This window comes from Mytilus trossulus, chromosome 14 (genome assembly GCF_036588685.1).
Source record: "Mytilus trossulus isolate FHL-02 chromosome 14, PNRI_Mtr1.1.1.hap1, whole genome shotgun sequence".
Taxonomy (NCBI): Eukaryota; Metazoa; Mollusca; class Bivalvia; order Mytilida; family Mytilidae; genus Mytilus; species Mytilus trossulus.
Genome location: NC_086386.1, coordinates 72,451,127 through 72,469,312, shown reverse-complemented (window position 1 = coordinate 72,469,312; position 18,186 = coordinate 72,451,127). Strand labels below are relative to the sequence as shown.

The 18,186-nt window shown below is 30.9% G+C and overlaps 1 protein-coding gene across 6 annotated transcripts in view; it reads left to right on the top strand.

Moving 5' to 3' along the window:
* LOC134697347 (F-BAR and double SH3 domains protein 2-like) overlaps positions 1-17,528 on the top strand; it is a 48,377-nt gene extending 30,849 nt beyond the window's left edge. The window contains exons 11-22 of one of the 6 annotated variants that reach the window (XR_010103105.1): positions 378-527; positions 822-911; positions 4,414-4,465; positions 4,928-5,040; positions 5,433-5,597; positions 6,049-6,385; positions 7,352-7,548; positions 8,518-8,614; positions 9,505-9,620; positions 11,131-11,170; positions 12,780-12,820; positions 16,754-16,918. Coding sequence is in view for 5 of the 6 variants with exons in the window: in XM_063559558.1 (XP_063415628.1) it covers positions 378-527; positions 822-911; positions 4,414-4,465; positions 4,928-5,040; positions 5,433-5,597; positions 6,049-6,385; positions 7,352-7,548; positions 8,518-8,614; positions 12,780-12,820; positions 16,754-16,882 (1,371 nt within the window). In the remaining variant the exon portion in view is untranslated. Of the gene's footprint in view, positions 1-377; positions 528-821; positions 912-4,413; positions 4,466-4,927; positions 5,041-5,432; positions 5,598-6,048; positions 6,386-7,351; positions 7,549-8,517; positions 8,615-9,504; positions 9,621-11,130; positions 11,171-12,779; positions 12,821-16,753 lie in introns of all 6 variants that reach the window. The other 5 variants (XM_063559561.1, XM_063559560.1, XM_063559559.1 and 2 more) reach the window with 5 other exon arrangements.
* The last annotated feature ends 658 nt before the right edge of the window (positions 17,529-18,186 follow it).

Here is an 18,186-nt window from a genome sequence, read left to right as displayed (position 1 = left end):
GCCAAAAAAGTTATTGATCAGGCTTCCACTTTAAAATTTTAGTTATCGACCTAGCAGTCACATTACTCCAGCAATATACTTACCACAGTATACAAATAAATAAAAAAAAGAAGGGGGGGTTATAGGTTATTAAGTTAACCACCAGAAAATCCAAGACAACACAATTAAGATTAGAGAATAACTTCAACAGTCTCAGTGATCAAATACCTGTTTAAAAAACAAATTTTAACATGTTGTGTCATTTATTATAGTTATATATACAGTATGCATAATTTATGCTATAAGTGGTGCATTTACTTGTCATTTATTTTATTTTGCCAATGGAGGCATATTTTGGATACATTTAAGGTATTTATAGCATTGTTTGTGTATTACAGTGCAATAAAATATCCAAGGAACATGGAGCAGACCTTCAAGTTGATAAAGAGGCCAGAAAATGGGCCACAAAAATAGCCAAGGAGACCAAAGCCATCAGGGACCATGAAAAAACACTCAAGGCCCTTGAGGCCACTGCAGCAGGAGATTTGGTAAGATAAGTAATGGTCATGACCAAAGAAACTGTAGATATAAGAGATGGTTATCTTGTTCCTATCCCAAAATAAACATATGGATTGCCATTAATTGTCTACCAATAGTTAAGGTCAATTTTGAACTAATTACACCCCTTTTTCTTTTCCTTTTGCTTTGAAAGATTTACCCAGAATGCATAAGATTTTAAAACCTTTGAATAAATTGGAATCATTCACTAACATAAATGCAGATTCAGATCTGTTGAGAGCTATTAGATCAGAGATTTTATAAGATTGTTATTTAATTTGTAGGGATCTGACTCTGGAACAGGAATGGAAAACAATCAACAAGAGATTGAACAGAAAATAGAAGAAATGAAACAGCACATCAGGAAAGCTGAAGTAAGTCTACTTTGTTAGTTTAAATGAGGCAGCACAAGTATATACTCTTCTGAATTTTTATGCCCCACTTATGGGCCTTATGAATTTCAGTCTGATTTTCCATCTGTCCCGCTTTAGGTTAATGATTTTGTTCAAGGTGTTGAAGGGGAAGTCCAATCAACTTGAAACTTAGTACACATGTTGCCTATGTTATGATCTTTCTAATTTTACTGCAAAAAAAAAGTATTGACCCCAATTTCACAGTCCAAAGAACATTGAAAATGCTAGTGAGGGTGGTGCATCCCTGTACTATGGACTTATTCTTGTTCTGCATAAATTGTTTTCTATAGGCCTAATTAACCAGTAAAACAACTTACATTTTTGTCGAGCCTTCGACTTTAGTGACTTTAGTCGAAAAAGCGAGACTAAGCGATCCTACTTTCCGTCGGCGTCGGCGTTGTCGTCGGCGGCGTCCACAAATATTCACTCTGTGGTTAAAGTTTTTGAAATTTTAGTAACTTTCTTAAACTGTACTGGATTTCTACCAAACTTGGACAGAAGCTTGTTTATGATTATAAGATAGTATCCAGAAGTAAATTTTGTGAAAATAAAATTCCATTTTTTCCGTAGTTTACTTATAAATGGACTTAGTTTTTTCTGCGGGGAAACATTATATTCAGTCTGTGGTTTAAGTTTTTAAAATTTTAATAACTTTCTCAAACTATCCTGGGTTTGTATCAAACTTGGACAGAAGCTTATTTATGATCATAAGATAGTATCCAGAAGTAAATTTTGTAAAATAATAAATCTATTTTTTCCGTATTTTATTTTTAAATGGACTTAGTTTTTCTGCGGGGAAACATTACATTCACTCTGTGGTTTGTGGTTAAAATTTTAAAAATTTGAATAACTTTCTTTAACTATCCTGGGTTTGTACCAAACTTGGACAGAAGCTTATTGATGATCATAAGATAGTATACAGAAGTAAATTTTGTAAAAAAAATAATCCATTTTTCCGTATTTTACTTTTAAATGGACTAAGTTTTTCTTCCAGTTAACATTACTTACAGTCTGCAGTTAAAGTTTCCAAAACATTTATTAGATTCATTAACTATCCTAGATTTTTACCAAACATGGACAGAAGCTTCTTACAATCAAAAGATAGTATCAAGAGGAATATTTTTATTGATTTTTTTCCTCAAATTTTGTTGAGCCCGAGATTTACAGCAAAAGTAGGCGAGACACTGGGTTCCGCGGAACCCTTACAAATTTTAATCATGTTATAACTCTGAACAATTTTTTAAATTGCTCATTTGCTGAAAATTTAAAATGGCCCAAATAAAAGATATCATTTCTAATGAAAGGAATAAATAGTAACTAATAAATCTTTAAGTTGTCAGTATACATCAATCAGTTCAATACCCTATGATATAACACACTGATAGAAATCCTATGATATAATACTCTGATAAAAATTCAAGCCTTCAAGCTAGAACCAAAATATGGCAAATATATAAATAACTATATTGAGATAAAGACATACATGTACTGTTGATTCATTTATTTTTGTCGATAACAATTTTCATGGATTGAGGAAAACTGACACTTTCATTGATATCTAAATTAATGGTTTTGCTGAAGTCTGCATACAAGATGATGGAAAATTTAGAATTTGTTGAACATTTAAATTTCTGGTTCCCCTGTACCCACAAAATCAATGAAATAATGAATTATGAAAGTATTGAATTTGTGAAGTGAAATTGTTTTAATGTCAAGTTGACCAGTCAAAAAAAATACATCAAAACACTGTTTAGCTCTGAACATTATATTTGAACTCAATGCTTGGAATTAAACATGGGACACTTGATTTATATAAGTACAACTGTGACTAAATAGATATTGCTTTCTTATCAGTCTTCCAATTTTCTGTACATGTATCACTCTGCTCAGCCCTTGATAAGATTACATATTATCACAGATTTATGTTGTAATATACTTTGACCTGATATATCTGCTAGTACAGACCAAGCTTATCAAGTCATTCTCCGGTTTGATGTTAAAACAAAGCAAAATATGCAAATACATCCTGATAAGTGGATTGTCAGTTTGTCTGCATATTCATATTGTAAAATACAGCAGTGACACACAGCCTATATTTGTATGCCCCTTTTATGGGCATTATGTTTTCTGGTCTGTGCATCCATTCGTCCATTTGTCTGTCACGCTTCAGGTTAAAGTTTTTGGTAGAGGTAGTTTTTGATGAAGTTGAAGTTCAATCAACTTAAAACTTAGTAGACGTGTTCCCTATGATATGATCTTTCTAATTTTAATGCCAAATTAGAGATTTTATCCCATTTTCACCGTCCACTGAACATCAGTGTTCTTGGGACACATTCTTGTTTAAAATTATAATTAAAGATTATGCTTTCAATAATATAGCGATAAACAAGTAGATATGAATCAAAACTTTTTTATTTTCAATTTCAAAGGGCTTATATTTATTTTGTCCAAGAACTATGTGTGAAGTAACCATTTTAAGACAAATACCTCAATTTTGACATGTTTATGATGTAATTCTGACACTACTAGTGACCTCTCTGTACCAATATTTACAAATTATATGTTCATTTGTCATTTACATGTACTATTATTATGGAATGCTTGCTTCTTCTTTATACTGCGGTTTCATTAACATCCATCAGACACCAATTTAGATAGATTTCCTGGTAAATGGTTAATTATGAATCTAAATATTCAACGAAGTACACACTTTCTATAGAAGTATATGAGGACTTTAGTAAAACTATAAATCAAACATGCACAAGAAATACAATATTGTCTAAATCCACGAAAATTAGAACAGACGAAAATAAATGAATTCATAATTTGCTATTTTGAAATTCCAGGGCCATAAATGAATCTTATTATATCCCCCTTTCAATGAAATATATTAAAACTGTGTGAAATAAATTTATAATTTGTGAATAGAGGGGAATTAAAAATAACATTGACAACTTCACAAGATTAATGACTTGAGTCTTTAGGCTGATAAACATTAATCAAGTTATGAAAACTTAAATTTAAAACTAGGTGATGTGGTAAGGAAACAATTCTCCATTTGAGGCCAAATGGTGTGGAGGTTAGCAACTATACGGTACCATATGGCCTTCAACAATGAGCAAAACACTTCCCACAAATATCCAGAAATGGCAAATGTCAAACAATTCAAATGCCAAATTGAAAACTAACAACTTTATACAATTCATGCTGAATACAATAGATTAAAACAAATATGATAAACAGCAACAAATTACATCCCTGGATTACAGGCTCCTGACTTAGAACAGGCACATACAGAAAGAAATGTCTGTTTTAAACATGTTTGTTGGTGCCAAACCCCCCACCCCAAACCTGGGACAGTTGTGCAACAAAACAAAAGAACAAACTGTAACTTTTTTTAACCATACTTGATAGCATCCTCCTTCTTGTTTTAATGTAATATTCTCCCTTTGTTCCATTGTAGACTGCCAAAGATAAGGCTGAGGCCAGGATAGAAATGCTCCGAGATTCTGGAGGTTAGTTTGAGATATGAATTTCATGATATATTTATTTCTTTGGAGAAAGATTTATGTTGGTAAAAAAATATTGAATTAAAATGTTAGATCAAACACCAACAGCTAACAATGGTTTGGAATGTGCAATTCAATATGGAGGAAAGGAGATATGGAATAATCAATATTGTGACTTTAATCCAACACAGAAAATTGACAAAATACCTCTTGATGGCACCAGTCATCAATAACAGACAGGTGTCTGCATAATATGTCAAGGTCTATATATATATGATCTGAATTTGTTAATGAGAGCTCATTTTACACAAAATTACATGTATGTAACAATTTTGAAGGAAAAACATCAATGCATATGATCTGTTCACAGTTACATGTACATGCATTAACTTATTGAGTCAAAAATTAAAAAAAAATCTTGCTTTTGATCAAGCTGTTTAAATCATATTTTAATTGTTTTCTTTACAGTAAATGTTGATGAATGGTTAGCCAGTGCTCAGGCTGAAAGTTTGCGGGTAGAAGAAGATGCAATGTCCAGAAGTTCTAGTCAAGTGTCTGTTAGGAGTGATAGTACAGGAAAGGTAAGTTTGAGTGATAAGGACTGGATGCAAACTTTGGCAAATCCCTGAAATCAAATAACCTGCTAACATTAATTTTTCCTCATTCTAAAATGGCATCTACAAAAATAAATGATTCCACAGTGCTTTAATTCTTTTTTGTCTGTAAAGAGGTCAGATAAATTAAAAAAAATTAAGAAAAGATTAGCCATTTGAAGGGGCTTCAGAATATGAATTAAAGCATAAATAATCTAGTTGAATTAATTTATATGAACTAAAACAAACAAATACAAATAGAAAATTGTATGTAATTTAAAATTTAATTTAAGTAAAACTAATAAGAATTACTGAGGAAGAAATAATTGCAGTATATTTTTGTTCTTGAGAAATTCATATCTGAATACTTTTCTTTTCAGATGAGCAATGAAATAGAACAAACGTATACAAAATATGATGATGATGATGATTTCATTGATGACACATTTGAAGCTACAAAATATGACGATAGTTACCTCTCACATGGAAGTTCTGAACATGCATATCCTGTGCCAAAGAGATGTCGTGCTATTTATGATTTTCAGGTAAACTTATTTAAAGTTTTGACTTGGTATGTTAAAGTGGAAGGACACTTAAAGGAAGTTTTGAGATAATGAAGTCTTTGTTACCTTGGTCAGGGAACGAAAAAGTAACCATAAATCTAAGGGCAAGGATGTGATTTTCAATAGGTGAGCCTTATGGCAAGCTATTAATTGCCTAAACATTGAAGCAAGTTATGATTTAACATGATATTAATGAATGGAAATGGGGAATGTGTTAAAAGGCACAAAAAAAAATAAAAAATAAAAACAGTCCAAGGCGCCAAATGGGTCTTTAACACAGCGAGAAAATATCACACCCAGAGGCAGGCTTCAAATGTCCTCTATAAGTGTACTTAGTCAGTCAAGAATAATCCCTTTAAATAAGGGAAGTAATATTTGACAAAAAAAACTTGATTTATTTATAGTGATGTATATGCCTTATTGCTTTTTGCAGGCCAGTAATGGAGATGAACTTGACATGGTGGAAAATGAACAATTAGAAATAATCAGTAGTGGTGAAGGTGATGGCTGGGTCAAAGGTCGAAATCATGAAGGTCGTGAAGGTTACATTCCAGAGAATTATGTAGAATTTTTTGGAGACAATGAAAATATTGAGTTTCATCCTGTGACTCAGTCTGACTTTCATGGGCAATCACCTCCACAGACTGAGGTAGTGTCGCCCACCTCGTCAATAGATCCAATGAGACAGGAAGTGACATCATATTCCTCTAGTGACATGGAGGTACAGATGACAACCAATACAATGCCAGTAGATAATCCTGATCTGTCAGGTATGCTCTTTGCCCTCCTTTTACAGGGGATATGATTCAGAACAGGGGAGGTAATCACCCCTACTGTAATTGGAGATATATTCATTTTAATTTGGAATATTGTATTGGTCTTGTCATATGAAAAACTGTAGATTTGTAACACACACATCTGTATTTATTTGATACTACAATTTTGATTCTGGATGACCTACAAAATTTTACTTTGATAGAGAAAAAAAATGATGAAACTACGCATTTCTTTGAATTAGCAAATTTTCAATCAACCACAAAAAAAAATGAATCCACAATCAACTGAAACGTTGAATTCTACATTCATCAATACTGTTTGTCACATAGGGAAATTTCACCAAGTTAAAAACTTGTAAAGAAAACATATTTTCTGACCAAAGGGAAGTAACTCACAATTTTAAATTGTCATTAAATGTACTTTTCACAATCAAAATTTATAAAAAAAAATAAAAAATGAATTCCAGTCAAATTAATACTTTTTCTATTCCTTGACATTGAGCATAAATTCCATTGTTTTGATGTCTTGGAAAGAGTGATTATTTTTTAGATTCCATTAATTTTGTTATCACAACTCTAGTGAGTTGTTTCCCCTTTGCTATGTTGCTAGATTTAGCCGATTTACTTGGTATGAAGTACTTTGAGGTCAATGTACCTGTAGAATTTAAATACCAATTTTTCTGGATTTCCATGATATAGGGAAACCATGAATTTAAAAATGCAGACATTAAACAAAACAAATCATTGAAATATACAATAACATGCAGGTTTTTTTTACCAAAGTAAACTGTTACCCACAAATATAAATGAATCCATAAAACCTATTGACAATGAAAGTAGTTAGTATAAAAAATAGCACAAATGTTTTTCCCACTTTGGTTACAGTGTAAAACACGCGGTAAAATGATAATTGAACATAATCATATAAGATTGAAATTATTCATTCTATTTTTTGTACAGATGGAATTTGGGCCAGAGCCTTGTATGACTATTCAGGTTTATCTGACGAGGAATTATCATTTAATGAAGGAATGATAATAAAAGTTCTACGTAAAGATGATAACGGTGTGGATGATGGCTATTGGGAGGGAGAAATAAACGGGAAAGTTGGTGTCTTCCCGTCACTGGTAGTGGAGGTACTACACTCGGGTTTGAAGGTATAGTACTTTAGAAGGACAAATTTGAGATGACAATTTGATAAGAATTTTTTTTTTCACATAGTTATTTTATTATTTGATCTGATTGACTTCAGTCGTAAATTCTTCAAATAAAGATAAAGAATCCCATGTTGGTACTTTTTAGTGCTTGTGTGTTTTTTCCAGCATTGTAAAATTACAAAATTTATTGTAAGTTGGAAATAATAATATTGGTTCAAGTTTTCTGGTTTGGAAGGAGCTCATGGAGTTGTCTATTGCTGTCAAAATCTGTAGAGTAGTAATCCTATGACATAAAAATCTGATAATTGTCCTTATACATTTTATAAAGATAAAAACACCATGCTAATGGTTGTTAGATCTAAGCTAATTTAAACAATGCAATCATCTGTTATGATTGCTGATCATGAAATCAATGATTTAACTTTTGAAAAACAAAGAAATTTTTAAATGTTCATATTTGTAGCATGCAAATACTCTTAATAACATATTAGCTCTTGATTAATGACTGCTATTTATAATGTGATTGTCTTGAATACGCCTGTTTGCTTGCATGTTTACAGAATTGTGATTGACTAAATCTGCTTTAAAAGAGCATGCTGAAATCTTCTAGAACATAGAACTTATTTAAACCTTTAGAAAACTGTTACATTATTGCAGGATTTTTTTCATTCACTTTTTATTACATCTACATTGAAAAAACTTCACTATTCATTAGAAACTCATCTTGTAGAAGCAGATCTATAAGGCATTGGAAGATCAATTTAATGGTTTGTAAGAAAGATTACATTAAAGCTGTCAAACCAATTATTTGAATTGGCAAATTCTGAAATACAGCACATCTCTGCAAAATAAACACCATAAGTGAGAATGTATATGCATCCTTAAAAGATTTTTTATTTGCACACATCATTTTAAAAAAGATGACATATATAATAAGGTATATCTTTAATTACATTGTCATTAAAACAGGTTCTTCCACAGTTATCTCCCCCACCTGTCACCATAACACCGGCCACACCAGCTGAGGAGATTGCTCCATCACCATTATCACCATCATATAAACAAGGTGAGAATAGGGTTAATCAATGCTCAAAGGTTCAGAGTTCCAAGTTCAGTTCAAAAATTTGTATAAAGCTGAACAGCCATGAAAAATTAAATAAACAATGTCTATGTCTATATCTATATATAAATTTGTATTATATATTTTTTATCATAATGCAAAATTTTGTTGAACAATTTAAGCTTTAATTTTAATTTTTACATTTATTTTTATATTACTAAATACATATAAACTTATATATTTCCTGTCTTCAAGTTCAGTAGCTTTCATTTAAAAGGGAAGTAATTTATATTTATTGTAAGGGTGTTGATACTGTAAATAAAATATTGTTCCCAGATTCCAAATTATCGAAATCCTAATTGTACAATGTATAAGAAAATGAACTTCATAATTATTAATGTTAGTTTTTCCTGTAATGAAGTATTACTAAAATGGTTCATCAATAATTTGAAAATTAAACTTGTATTTCTTTCTTTACATGTTTTAAGACAAAATATTTGTAAGGATTTTTTTTATGCAACCTAGGGTCATTGTGCATCTGAAATTATAAAATCTAGGTTTTAATTGACTAGTTAATAAATTTGCTTTTTACTAAAAATCCATGAAATCAGCTAGTCCATAACAAATGTCTATAAATCATTTTATTTTTATTTTTCTTAATCCAGACGACAAAATAAGTGTCTTACCTCTGTATCTGCAAATTCCATTCTTTTAAGTTTATTATTTTTATACTTTTTTTATTGTTTTGCCTGCAACATTTGTGATACCTGCTATGACCCCAAACCTTTCAACACAAAATTAAATCATTACTAGTAAACAATTTAGTGTGTCCGCTCTATTTATTTTATTCCCAAACTTCTGTTCCTATTGTTTTAATTTAGTAATGTGGTATTTAGTTTCAGCCAGATCACATAGGAGTTCTTCTCATCATCACCGTAAACCCCATTCAAATCATCGTAGATCACATTCCGGCACAATAAATGCCGATTCTTATGAGTCGGCTGTGTAATAGGTATACAACTTCATACACGAAACTAACACGTTTCTAAACGCTAGCAGCTTATATACATGTTATCACCAACCACTAGTAAATATAATTTAAGCTGAAACAGACATTTTGAGGAGGACACAAGGTGATATTATTTATTATGGGCTTTACAATTTTAAATTCATGGGAAGTTACTGTCACTGTTTGGATTTTACCAAAAATATTTGTAAAATAATAAGTAAAAAAAGGGTTTTTTTCATTGGTGGTTGAGGTCTTTAAAAGTGCCTCCTGGTTAATGGAGATCATGCTGTTAATGCATTCATGTGTAACAGAATTAAAACAGTCATTGTTAATCAGATGCTTTGGATAAATTTATAAACAAAGCTTCTACAAAAGTACTTATTGTTTAAGAGTTGTGTCCCTTGACAAGCTTAAATGCCATTGGAATATCTTATTGTTTCAATTCAAAAAAAGGTTTTTCAGTTCAAAATATATTTGCTAGTGTATGTTATTGTATTTTAGGCACATATTTTAATAATTTATTAATTAGTTTGGGATAATTGTGTGGAATCGGATTAGAATGAGGAAATATATAGTAAAGTTTATTTATTTTTATAGGAAGTACTCAAAATTCCTGTCTCAAAATGTGTTAAAAAAGCATAGTTACTAATTGAATCAAAATGAAAACAACTATGTTGCCCAAATTGAAAGTACGTACATTGTCACTTGTTAATTGCATTTATAGGAACAGATAAATGAGCAAGGGCAACAACTTGCTTAAATGCTTTTGTTTAGCCACTGAATTCATATTTATGGAAATAAGATTTGGGAAAGTGCAATAGTATATATAGAGTATATATATATGGAATGCCATGTGTGTCTGTTGTTCATGGTCTATGTTGAATGAGGCATGACAATAAAATGTAAAGCATGAATACATAACATAGAAAATATTATATTCATAGAATTGTTTCTATGTACAATACAGGAAACGTTATTTACTAATTGGATTGTAATATTAGAAGAACCATTTAAGTGAAAGTGTAGATTTAATTGAATTTTCATGTGTTTTATGGGTATAAATAAACCAGGAATTGAAATGTATTTCTCTGGTGGAGAGCTGTCTCATGAGCAATCATATCTTCTTATTTTTATATATTTTACTAAGAATATTTTGTTCATCATGCACAGACTCTTAATAAAAAGGATAAGTATGAACATGATGAACATAATTTTGAATAGGCACTTTAAATTTTCTTCTAAAATTCATATGTTCTGTTGGTTTGGATATCCTAGAATATATTCCAGTCTTAAGAAAATGGCTTTTACTCTTTACTTAACTATATTTTGGTTTTTGAAAATGACTGGTCAAACAATAGAGCTCAGAGTTGGTTCATGTTTTAAAAAAGAGTTTGTAGAGGTAACATTATAGGCAGCACAAGACTACATATGGATTTGTTCATTCTTATGTACATGATGTATAAAGCTGTTTAACAATAGACAATATATTTCATTATTTACTTTTTGTACACAGGAAAATATGCTCGCAGATATTGTTTCAACGCTTCAAAGAGGTTGGTCACACACTCTTTGGTCTGCTGTGGAATAAACACATGCTCATACTAAAAACAACTGTATTAATCTGATTATAATAAGTCACAACATATACTTTTGATATATCTCCCAATCAGAGGTTCAAATTTTTGTTAAGGTTAAAGGTCATGACTTTCTTTAATCAGATTAAGATTACTAACCAAGAACTTCTATAGCAGAGCTATTTACTAAATATTTAATACATATGCTTTTAGCAGAGATTTAATCCTAGCCTTGCAGTCATAATTTTTTTTTTAAACATGATTTTTGTACTGAGACTTTGAAATAGACCAAGAAAAATACTGGATTTTGTTTATAAAAATTTTGGAGCTCAAATTTTGTACTTTTGAGTACAGAGTTAAGTTTTATGATCAGAGGCACTGGGTTCATGTCAGAGTTAAGACATAGTGCAGGAACGAAATTTTCAATCTTGCACAGTACTAATATAGCAAACAAATGATGCACATATAATATTATGATACACCAACACTTTCTTATATGCCAAATTAATGTACTAACTGACACTATTGCTGATAATTTGCACCTGTTTATGGTACATATTTCATACTATAATAAACATTGAACGTTATTTTCACAAATTTTGCTTTGATTTGTTTTTGGTGATAATTTGTTATAGCTACTGAAGGTATAAGGGTTACTCTCAGTCGAGTTTTAAGAAAATGTATGACATTATGAGCCTACAATAATGACATTGGAGGAACCCATAATAAATAGATTATCAATGGTTTATCAAACTCCAGGATGCTTCTGTACTAGATCTCATCTGAGGACACCCTTTTGTCAAAGAGATTATAACTGAAAAACATTCTCATTAAAAAAAAAATGTAGATAATCTATAATTGTTCATAAATGTCATGTGAAATATTCCTGGACTAATTTTTATTACAAAGTCTTAATAAACAGGCGCTCGCTTGAACAGAACAGCAAGAACCAAAAAATGTTAAAGTTACAAATACACCTTGTCGCTATTTGGAAATCTGTTCTGCTTGAACTTTTGACTTCATACAACAATCACTTTTCCATTGTTGCGTCAGATATTTTCTATTATAACTTCAAAATTGTATGGGAACTTTTGTGATGTCTAGTAATGGCTGACAAACAAGGATAAGGTGTATGGAATAAAATAGTGATTCCAATTCCCTTAGAATTTAGTATATTTCCCATTTTCTATTCTTTTTTTCCAAAGTTAGAGTAGCATTTGATCATTTATTATATATATTTTTTTATATGATTTTTTCTTTTCATAAGTATTTGTATTCTTTAATAATTGAAAGCTAGTGCATGATAAAGCTTCAATGTATACATGCATCATTTGTTTAATTTACAAAATATGCCTTTATGATTTGTTTGTTATTTTGGAATGTTTATGCATTTGTTTTATTTGTATTTTAAACAGAGTTTTGCACTTTTTTATGCATCCTTGTCTTTCTTCCTAGAGTAATTTAACATTTGAAATTGAGATATAAACAATATTAGTATTATTTGAGATTTTTCTTCCGACTCTAGATCTTACAGAGTCATATGTTTCAATCTGAATAAAATCTAAATGTATATATCTTTGTTTTCTAGGTGACACTGTAGATGATATAGGTAGTCAAAGAAATGAACAGGTTAGTGTTGGTTGTCATGGAGATATGTTTGTTTATAAATTTGTTGCCAATATTTCTATTTTTTTGTGTCAAATTGATGATGATTTCTCATATTATCAATATTTTAATGTAGATCACAGAACACTGGATAAATGACCAAATTTGTATAGATAATCAGGTTTTATACACATTGATATCGTAAAATTTCAGCCACTAGCCACAATGTGAACCTTTTTGGCGAGTGAGCGTAAAGCTAAAAAGTTTCACATTGTGTCGAGTGGCTGATATTTTACGATATCTATATGTAAAAAACCTGATTATCTGTTATTGTTCTATTAATGGTCTTTGTTCCTCTCCCTAAGACAGTTTTACGCTTGACGAAAGTAAGCTTGATAATGTCTCCTCTCACATTGTGACGTCGCTGATAATGCCTAGTCTCGTTTTGAAGTCTTGATACGAGAATTACTGAGCGACAGAGCAGGGTGATATAGGCGTAGGGAAGGATGACAAGGCCGTAACTACCCTTGAGGCAAGTGAGGCAATTGCCTCACTAAAATTTCGACACTGATTATTTTTTTTATACATATATAAACATAATAGTCATTTGTTGTTCTGTCTCAACCTTAATTTCTTTAAATTGTCACCATTCCTTTTAAACTATTCTCCCTGGATATAACTCAGCATCTCTAAAGGGTGATGTTTTTCGATTACATTAACCTAGTAACGATAACACTGATTCTGAGACAAGTGCTTGTGAACGATAATCATCATGGATCTCTACTTAAAAACAGGCTCTTGCAGAAAAAACTAAAAAGCGACACTGAAGGTAAAGAAGGAATACTTCTAGTAAACTAGTGTTTTATAAACAAAGTCTGAGTATTGCCTACAACTTCATTAGAACAATCAAAAACGATAAGTAGACTGACAAATCAAGTACTGGTCTTCGGAAGGGGGCAGTCATGTCTACGTATTCATTTTTCCGTTTCACCAATCATTTGACAAATCAAGTACTGGGTATCGCAAGGGGACAGTCCTGTCTGCGTATTCTTTTCATGAACTTTAATCTTTCTCTTTACAGATAAATAAAATATAAATAATATGAAACATGCATGGATAAGTTTTTATCCATGTTTCTTTAACCTTAAAAAATGAAAGAATATCCTATATTCCAATTTGATATTATTGAGGAATGGTAGAACCTTTAACACAGGATTTTTTCTTTACTTATTCAAGACTAGGGAATTTCGTTTCTTTATATTCTGGGTTTCGGAATCGGACACCCAAAACCCTAACCCCTAAATTTATAGATTCTGGAACTAAAATATCACCTACTATTTCCAGAAATGATTTGAAATTACGAACCTACATGTAAACGTCAAAAACTCCATTTCAATTCCCCTGAACCCATGCATATCATATACAAAAATCATTATACATATACATGTATCTTATCTCATTCTATTCCTAGTTTGTCTACTCTTTGTCCGCATAAAACCGAGTTTAATATTTTGTAACTGTGCCTGTCTGATGGTGCTTACAGGAAAGCTTAATTCCCTTTTGCAAACAGAACTGTTACTACCGATGCTGCTACCCAATTGCTAATGGAGAAGGAATTGGAAGAAGACATTGATCATTGTGTTGATGATAATGTGCTACCTTTAGAAACATAGACTGTCCTGAAACGACTCAAAACTTGGAAAAGAGCATGCATGAGTGGCAAGAGATTTTGCGGTCTTGCCATGTTCCATGTTCATCGCGATAAGGATATCAGCAGACCAAACTATGATTCTAAAACGATTTGACTGAACCGGCTATAGAAATATTTGGTAAACTCTACTGAATCGATGTTTGTTTTATGTTCTGGCAGCAGACTCAAATCAGTGATATTTGGAGGATTATCTTACATATAAATTTAAATAAAGTTGTTAAAAATTTGGTGTAAGTAAAAGTCTTAAAATATGAAAAATTTATATAAAAAATGTCCGAATTCAAAACATTATCAAACTCTCTAAAAATGCCTAGAATGCAGGATTTTGCACCATTCATTTCATACCTCCCAAAAAATTTTTCGCCTCGCTTCGCTCGGCTCAATAACTTTGCCTCACTAAAATAAGAAGCCTAGTTACGGCCTTGGGATGATAAATATAAATTATTTACTCAATTCAAATAAAGAAAAATGCAAAGAAAGTAGCAAGGAGGTATTGATAATGAAACAAGTAGAAATTTTGCAGTGTATTTTTATTCATGAGTTTTTAGTTGATTGTTTCATCATTTAGGTCTATCGTTAAAAAATTTAAAAGAAATTGTACCTCCATAGCCATTTTAGTTACTTAGTTAACACAGTGCTTAGCTGTCACTTTTAATATATTTTTTAACCGTAGAAAGATTATGATAGGATTAAAACATAGATGTTAAAATTGTTTTAATGATGCATTAAGGTTATTAACTTCCTCCACAATCTAATCCAAATGTTAGAATTTTCCAGTCAAATTTTATAATTACAAATGTATCTTTATTTTGGCAACTAGCAAGTTCCTTTGCATACAAAAATATAAGTTAGCCAAATATTATGAAGAAGTAAATTCATTTAACTCAAAATTTCAGAAAAAGTATGAAAATAATTTTAAAGGAGCATTTTGATCCTTAACTTTCCATACTTCTTTGCTTCAATTTGATGAAAATAAAGATGATGATCCCATGTTAATGCCTATGCTGACAATGATCTGAAAACACTCTGTTATGTCTGTTTTAGTTTTGTTCTTATAACTTTTTTATCAGCCAATGCAACTCCTCAGTGACATATAAAAGTAAACATGTTTTTTCATGCTAGCATTGTGATGATGAAAACTAGGTAAAAGCTGAACATCAATGTTGTATTTTATAGACTAGGATTTTATTTTATTGTAGTTTTTAGAAATATTCATGTCTAATTTTAGAATTATGATCTGTTTATTCAGAAATTATTACAATGTCTTTTTAAAAAGTAAAATTCCTAGACACACATACACTACCTTGGATAAAAAAAAATGTGTAAAAAAAAAGACAAAAAAATTATAGAATTAGCATCATGAAGGGTATGCAGATCCTGCTCCACTTGTGGCACTGTCATGCAAGTGTTAAAACCAATCTAGATAAGGTGTTGTTCAAGTATCAAATATTTTTTATCACAACTAGAACCTCTTTTTGTTCTTTATTTTTTGTAGTTAGCTGTTTATTATTATTTTTTATGAAAAACATGACCTTTGTATTTAAATTTTTGTAAAATATGACAAATCTTCCCTGTTAAATCTTGTGAATATAAAAAGAAGATGTGGTATTATTGCCAATGAGACAACTATCAACAAAAGACCAAAATGACACAAACATTAAGAACTATAGGTAACTGTACGGAATTCAGCAAAGTCAGCTATAAGGCTCCGATAAGACGATGTAAAACAATTCAAACGAGAAAACTAACTGCCTTATTTATGTAAAAAAGTGAACGAAAAACAAATATGTAACACATAAACAAACGACAACCACTGAATTACAGGCTCCTGACTTTGGACAGGCACATGTGGTGGGGTTAAACATGTTAGCGGATTAAATCCCTCCCCTAACCTGGGACAGTGGTACAACAGTACAACATAAGAACGAACTATAAAAATCAGTTGAAAAAGGCTTAACTCATCAGATAGACAAAAAATACAAGTGGACGTGGCCAGTACTTATACATCCCGACACAAAAAGACACAATGAACAGATCTGAGAGTACTCACAGTTATCTGACAGCTAGTTCAAAGCCACTAACAACTAATAAAAAAATAATGCATCTAAGACTTAGCAGATTAAAACTTTAGCTGTGCTTATTATAGGATGTGCTTCACGCATCATTCTGTATCATCTCATTTTTGTAAGATTGAAATTACTGCAATGTTTTACAATATTCTGTAAAAAATATGATCTACATTTCAGATTTCAAAAAAGGTCCGATTTACCTCAACCTCCCTGAATCAACAACACCACAGTGGATATAATAGTTATGATGATTGTGATTATTATGATTATGATTTTGATGAAGATGGAGAAGAATCTGTTGTATGAGGACGGCATCAACTGTAATTGTTTTGTACTGACCTTTACCAGGAGATGAGGTCAGGATCAACTGTAACAGTTTTATACTGACCTTTACCAGTGGAATAATCTTTTGTATGAGGTCGGGATCAACTGTAACAGTTTTATACTGACCTTGACAAGGAGAATAATCTGTTTTAAAGGCAGGACCAAGTATACAGAAGGGAAATAACTCTTTTAATTCCAAGGAAAAGGTTATATGCCAGCTGTGTTATGATGACCTCAGTGAGGTCAAGGACAAAAGCATCAACTTTATGTAGGAATATCCACTGCAGTTGTGATCAGGGTTAAAACAAATTGTGCATTATATCGTAGATATGCAAGTTTAGTGCTATTATCATGTTGTTTTTATAACATTTGTACTTGAATGTTCTAATTATTCAGTGACCTTTTGAAAAGGTCAATATTATAAATACTGAATTGAATCACATCTTTGTTGTCAAGATATATGACTTATTTATAGCATGACAATTGTGTATTGGATTTTTAACAAAAATATTTGATATTGTTTTATAGACAATCTAGCATATGATAAAGTTTGTCAGATACGAAACTTTTGTAAAGTGAGCTGTTGTTTCAAATGTTAACAAGATGAACAGGCTTCTTGCTCCTTTGAGAACTTTGGAAAAAAAGTCTGAAATCTTTGATTTTTTTTTTGGGGGGGGGGGGGGGGGGGTTGAAAAGAATTGAAATTGTTGACATACAAAATGCTTGAACATGACATAGTTCAGTTTTATGGTTAAACCAATTAAGAGTAAAAATTGGGATATGTACACATGATTAATGAAAAAATAGGGTTCAATCAGGGAAAAAAATTATAGTGGAATATAGTGGACTTTTACAATGCAATTAATCATAAAAAAGATGGTAGAAAAATTTCGTTATGTTAAGAGGTATGATTAATTTATAACCAATTTGACAATGAAAAATTGACAGTTCATCTAAATATGAAATATTACTTTTATTTTGATTTAGTCTGAACTTAGAAACTCATCAAATTACATAAACAGCTGATATTAATAAAAAAAGATCTGATGTTTTTATTTCTATTTTTCTAGTCATATTTAAGTGCTTTCGTGTGTATGGATCTGCAAACTTAAGAATCTGCTTAAAATCTTTAAAAGATTTTTATCAGGATGTAAATGGAAATTAAGCACGTCCAACTTTTACACAAATTGTTTTGCTGTCTGAGATGATGTATAAAATTTACATTAATAAATCTTTGTGAAAAAAATGGGGATTAGTTGAAAGGGTGATTAAAAATCAGTAACTGA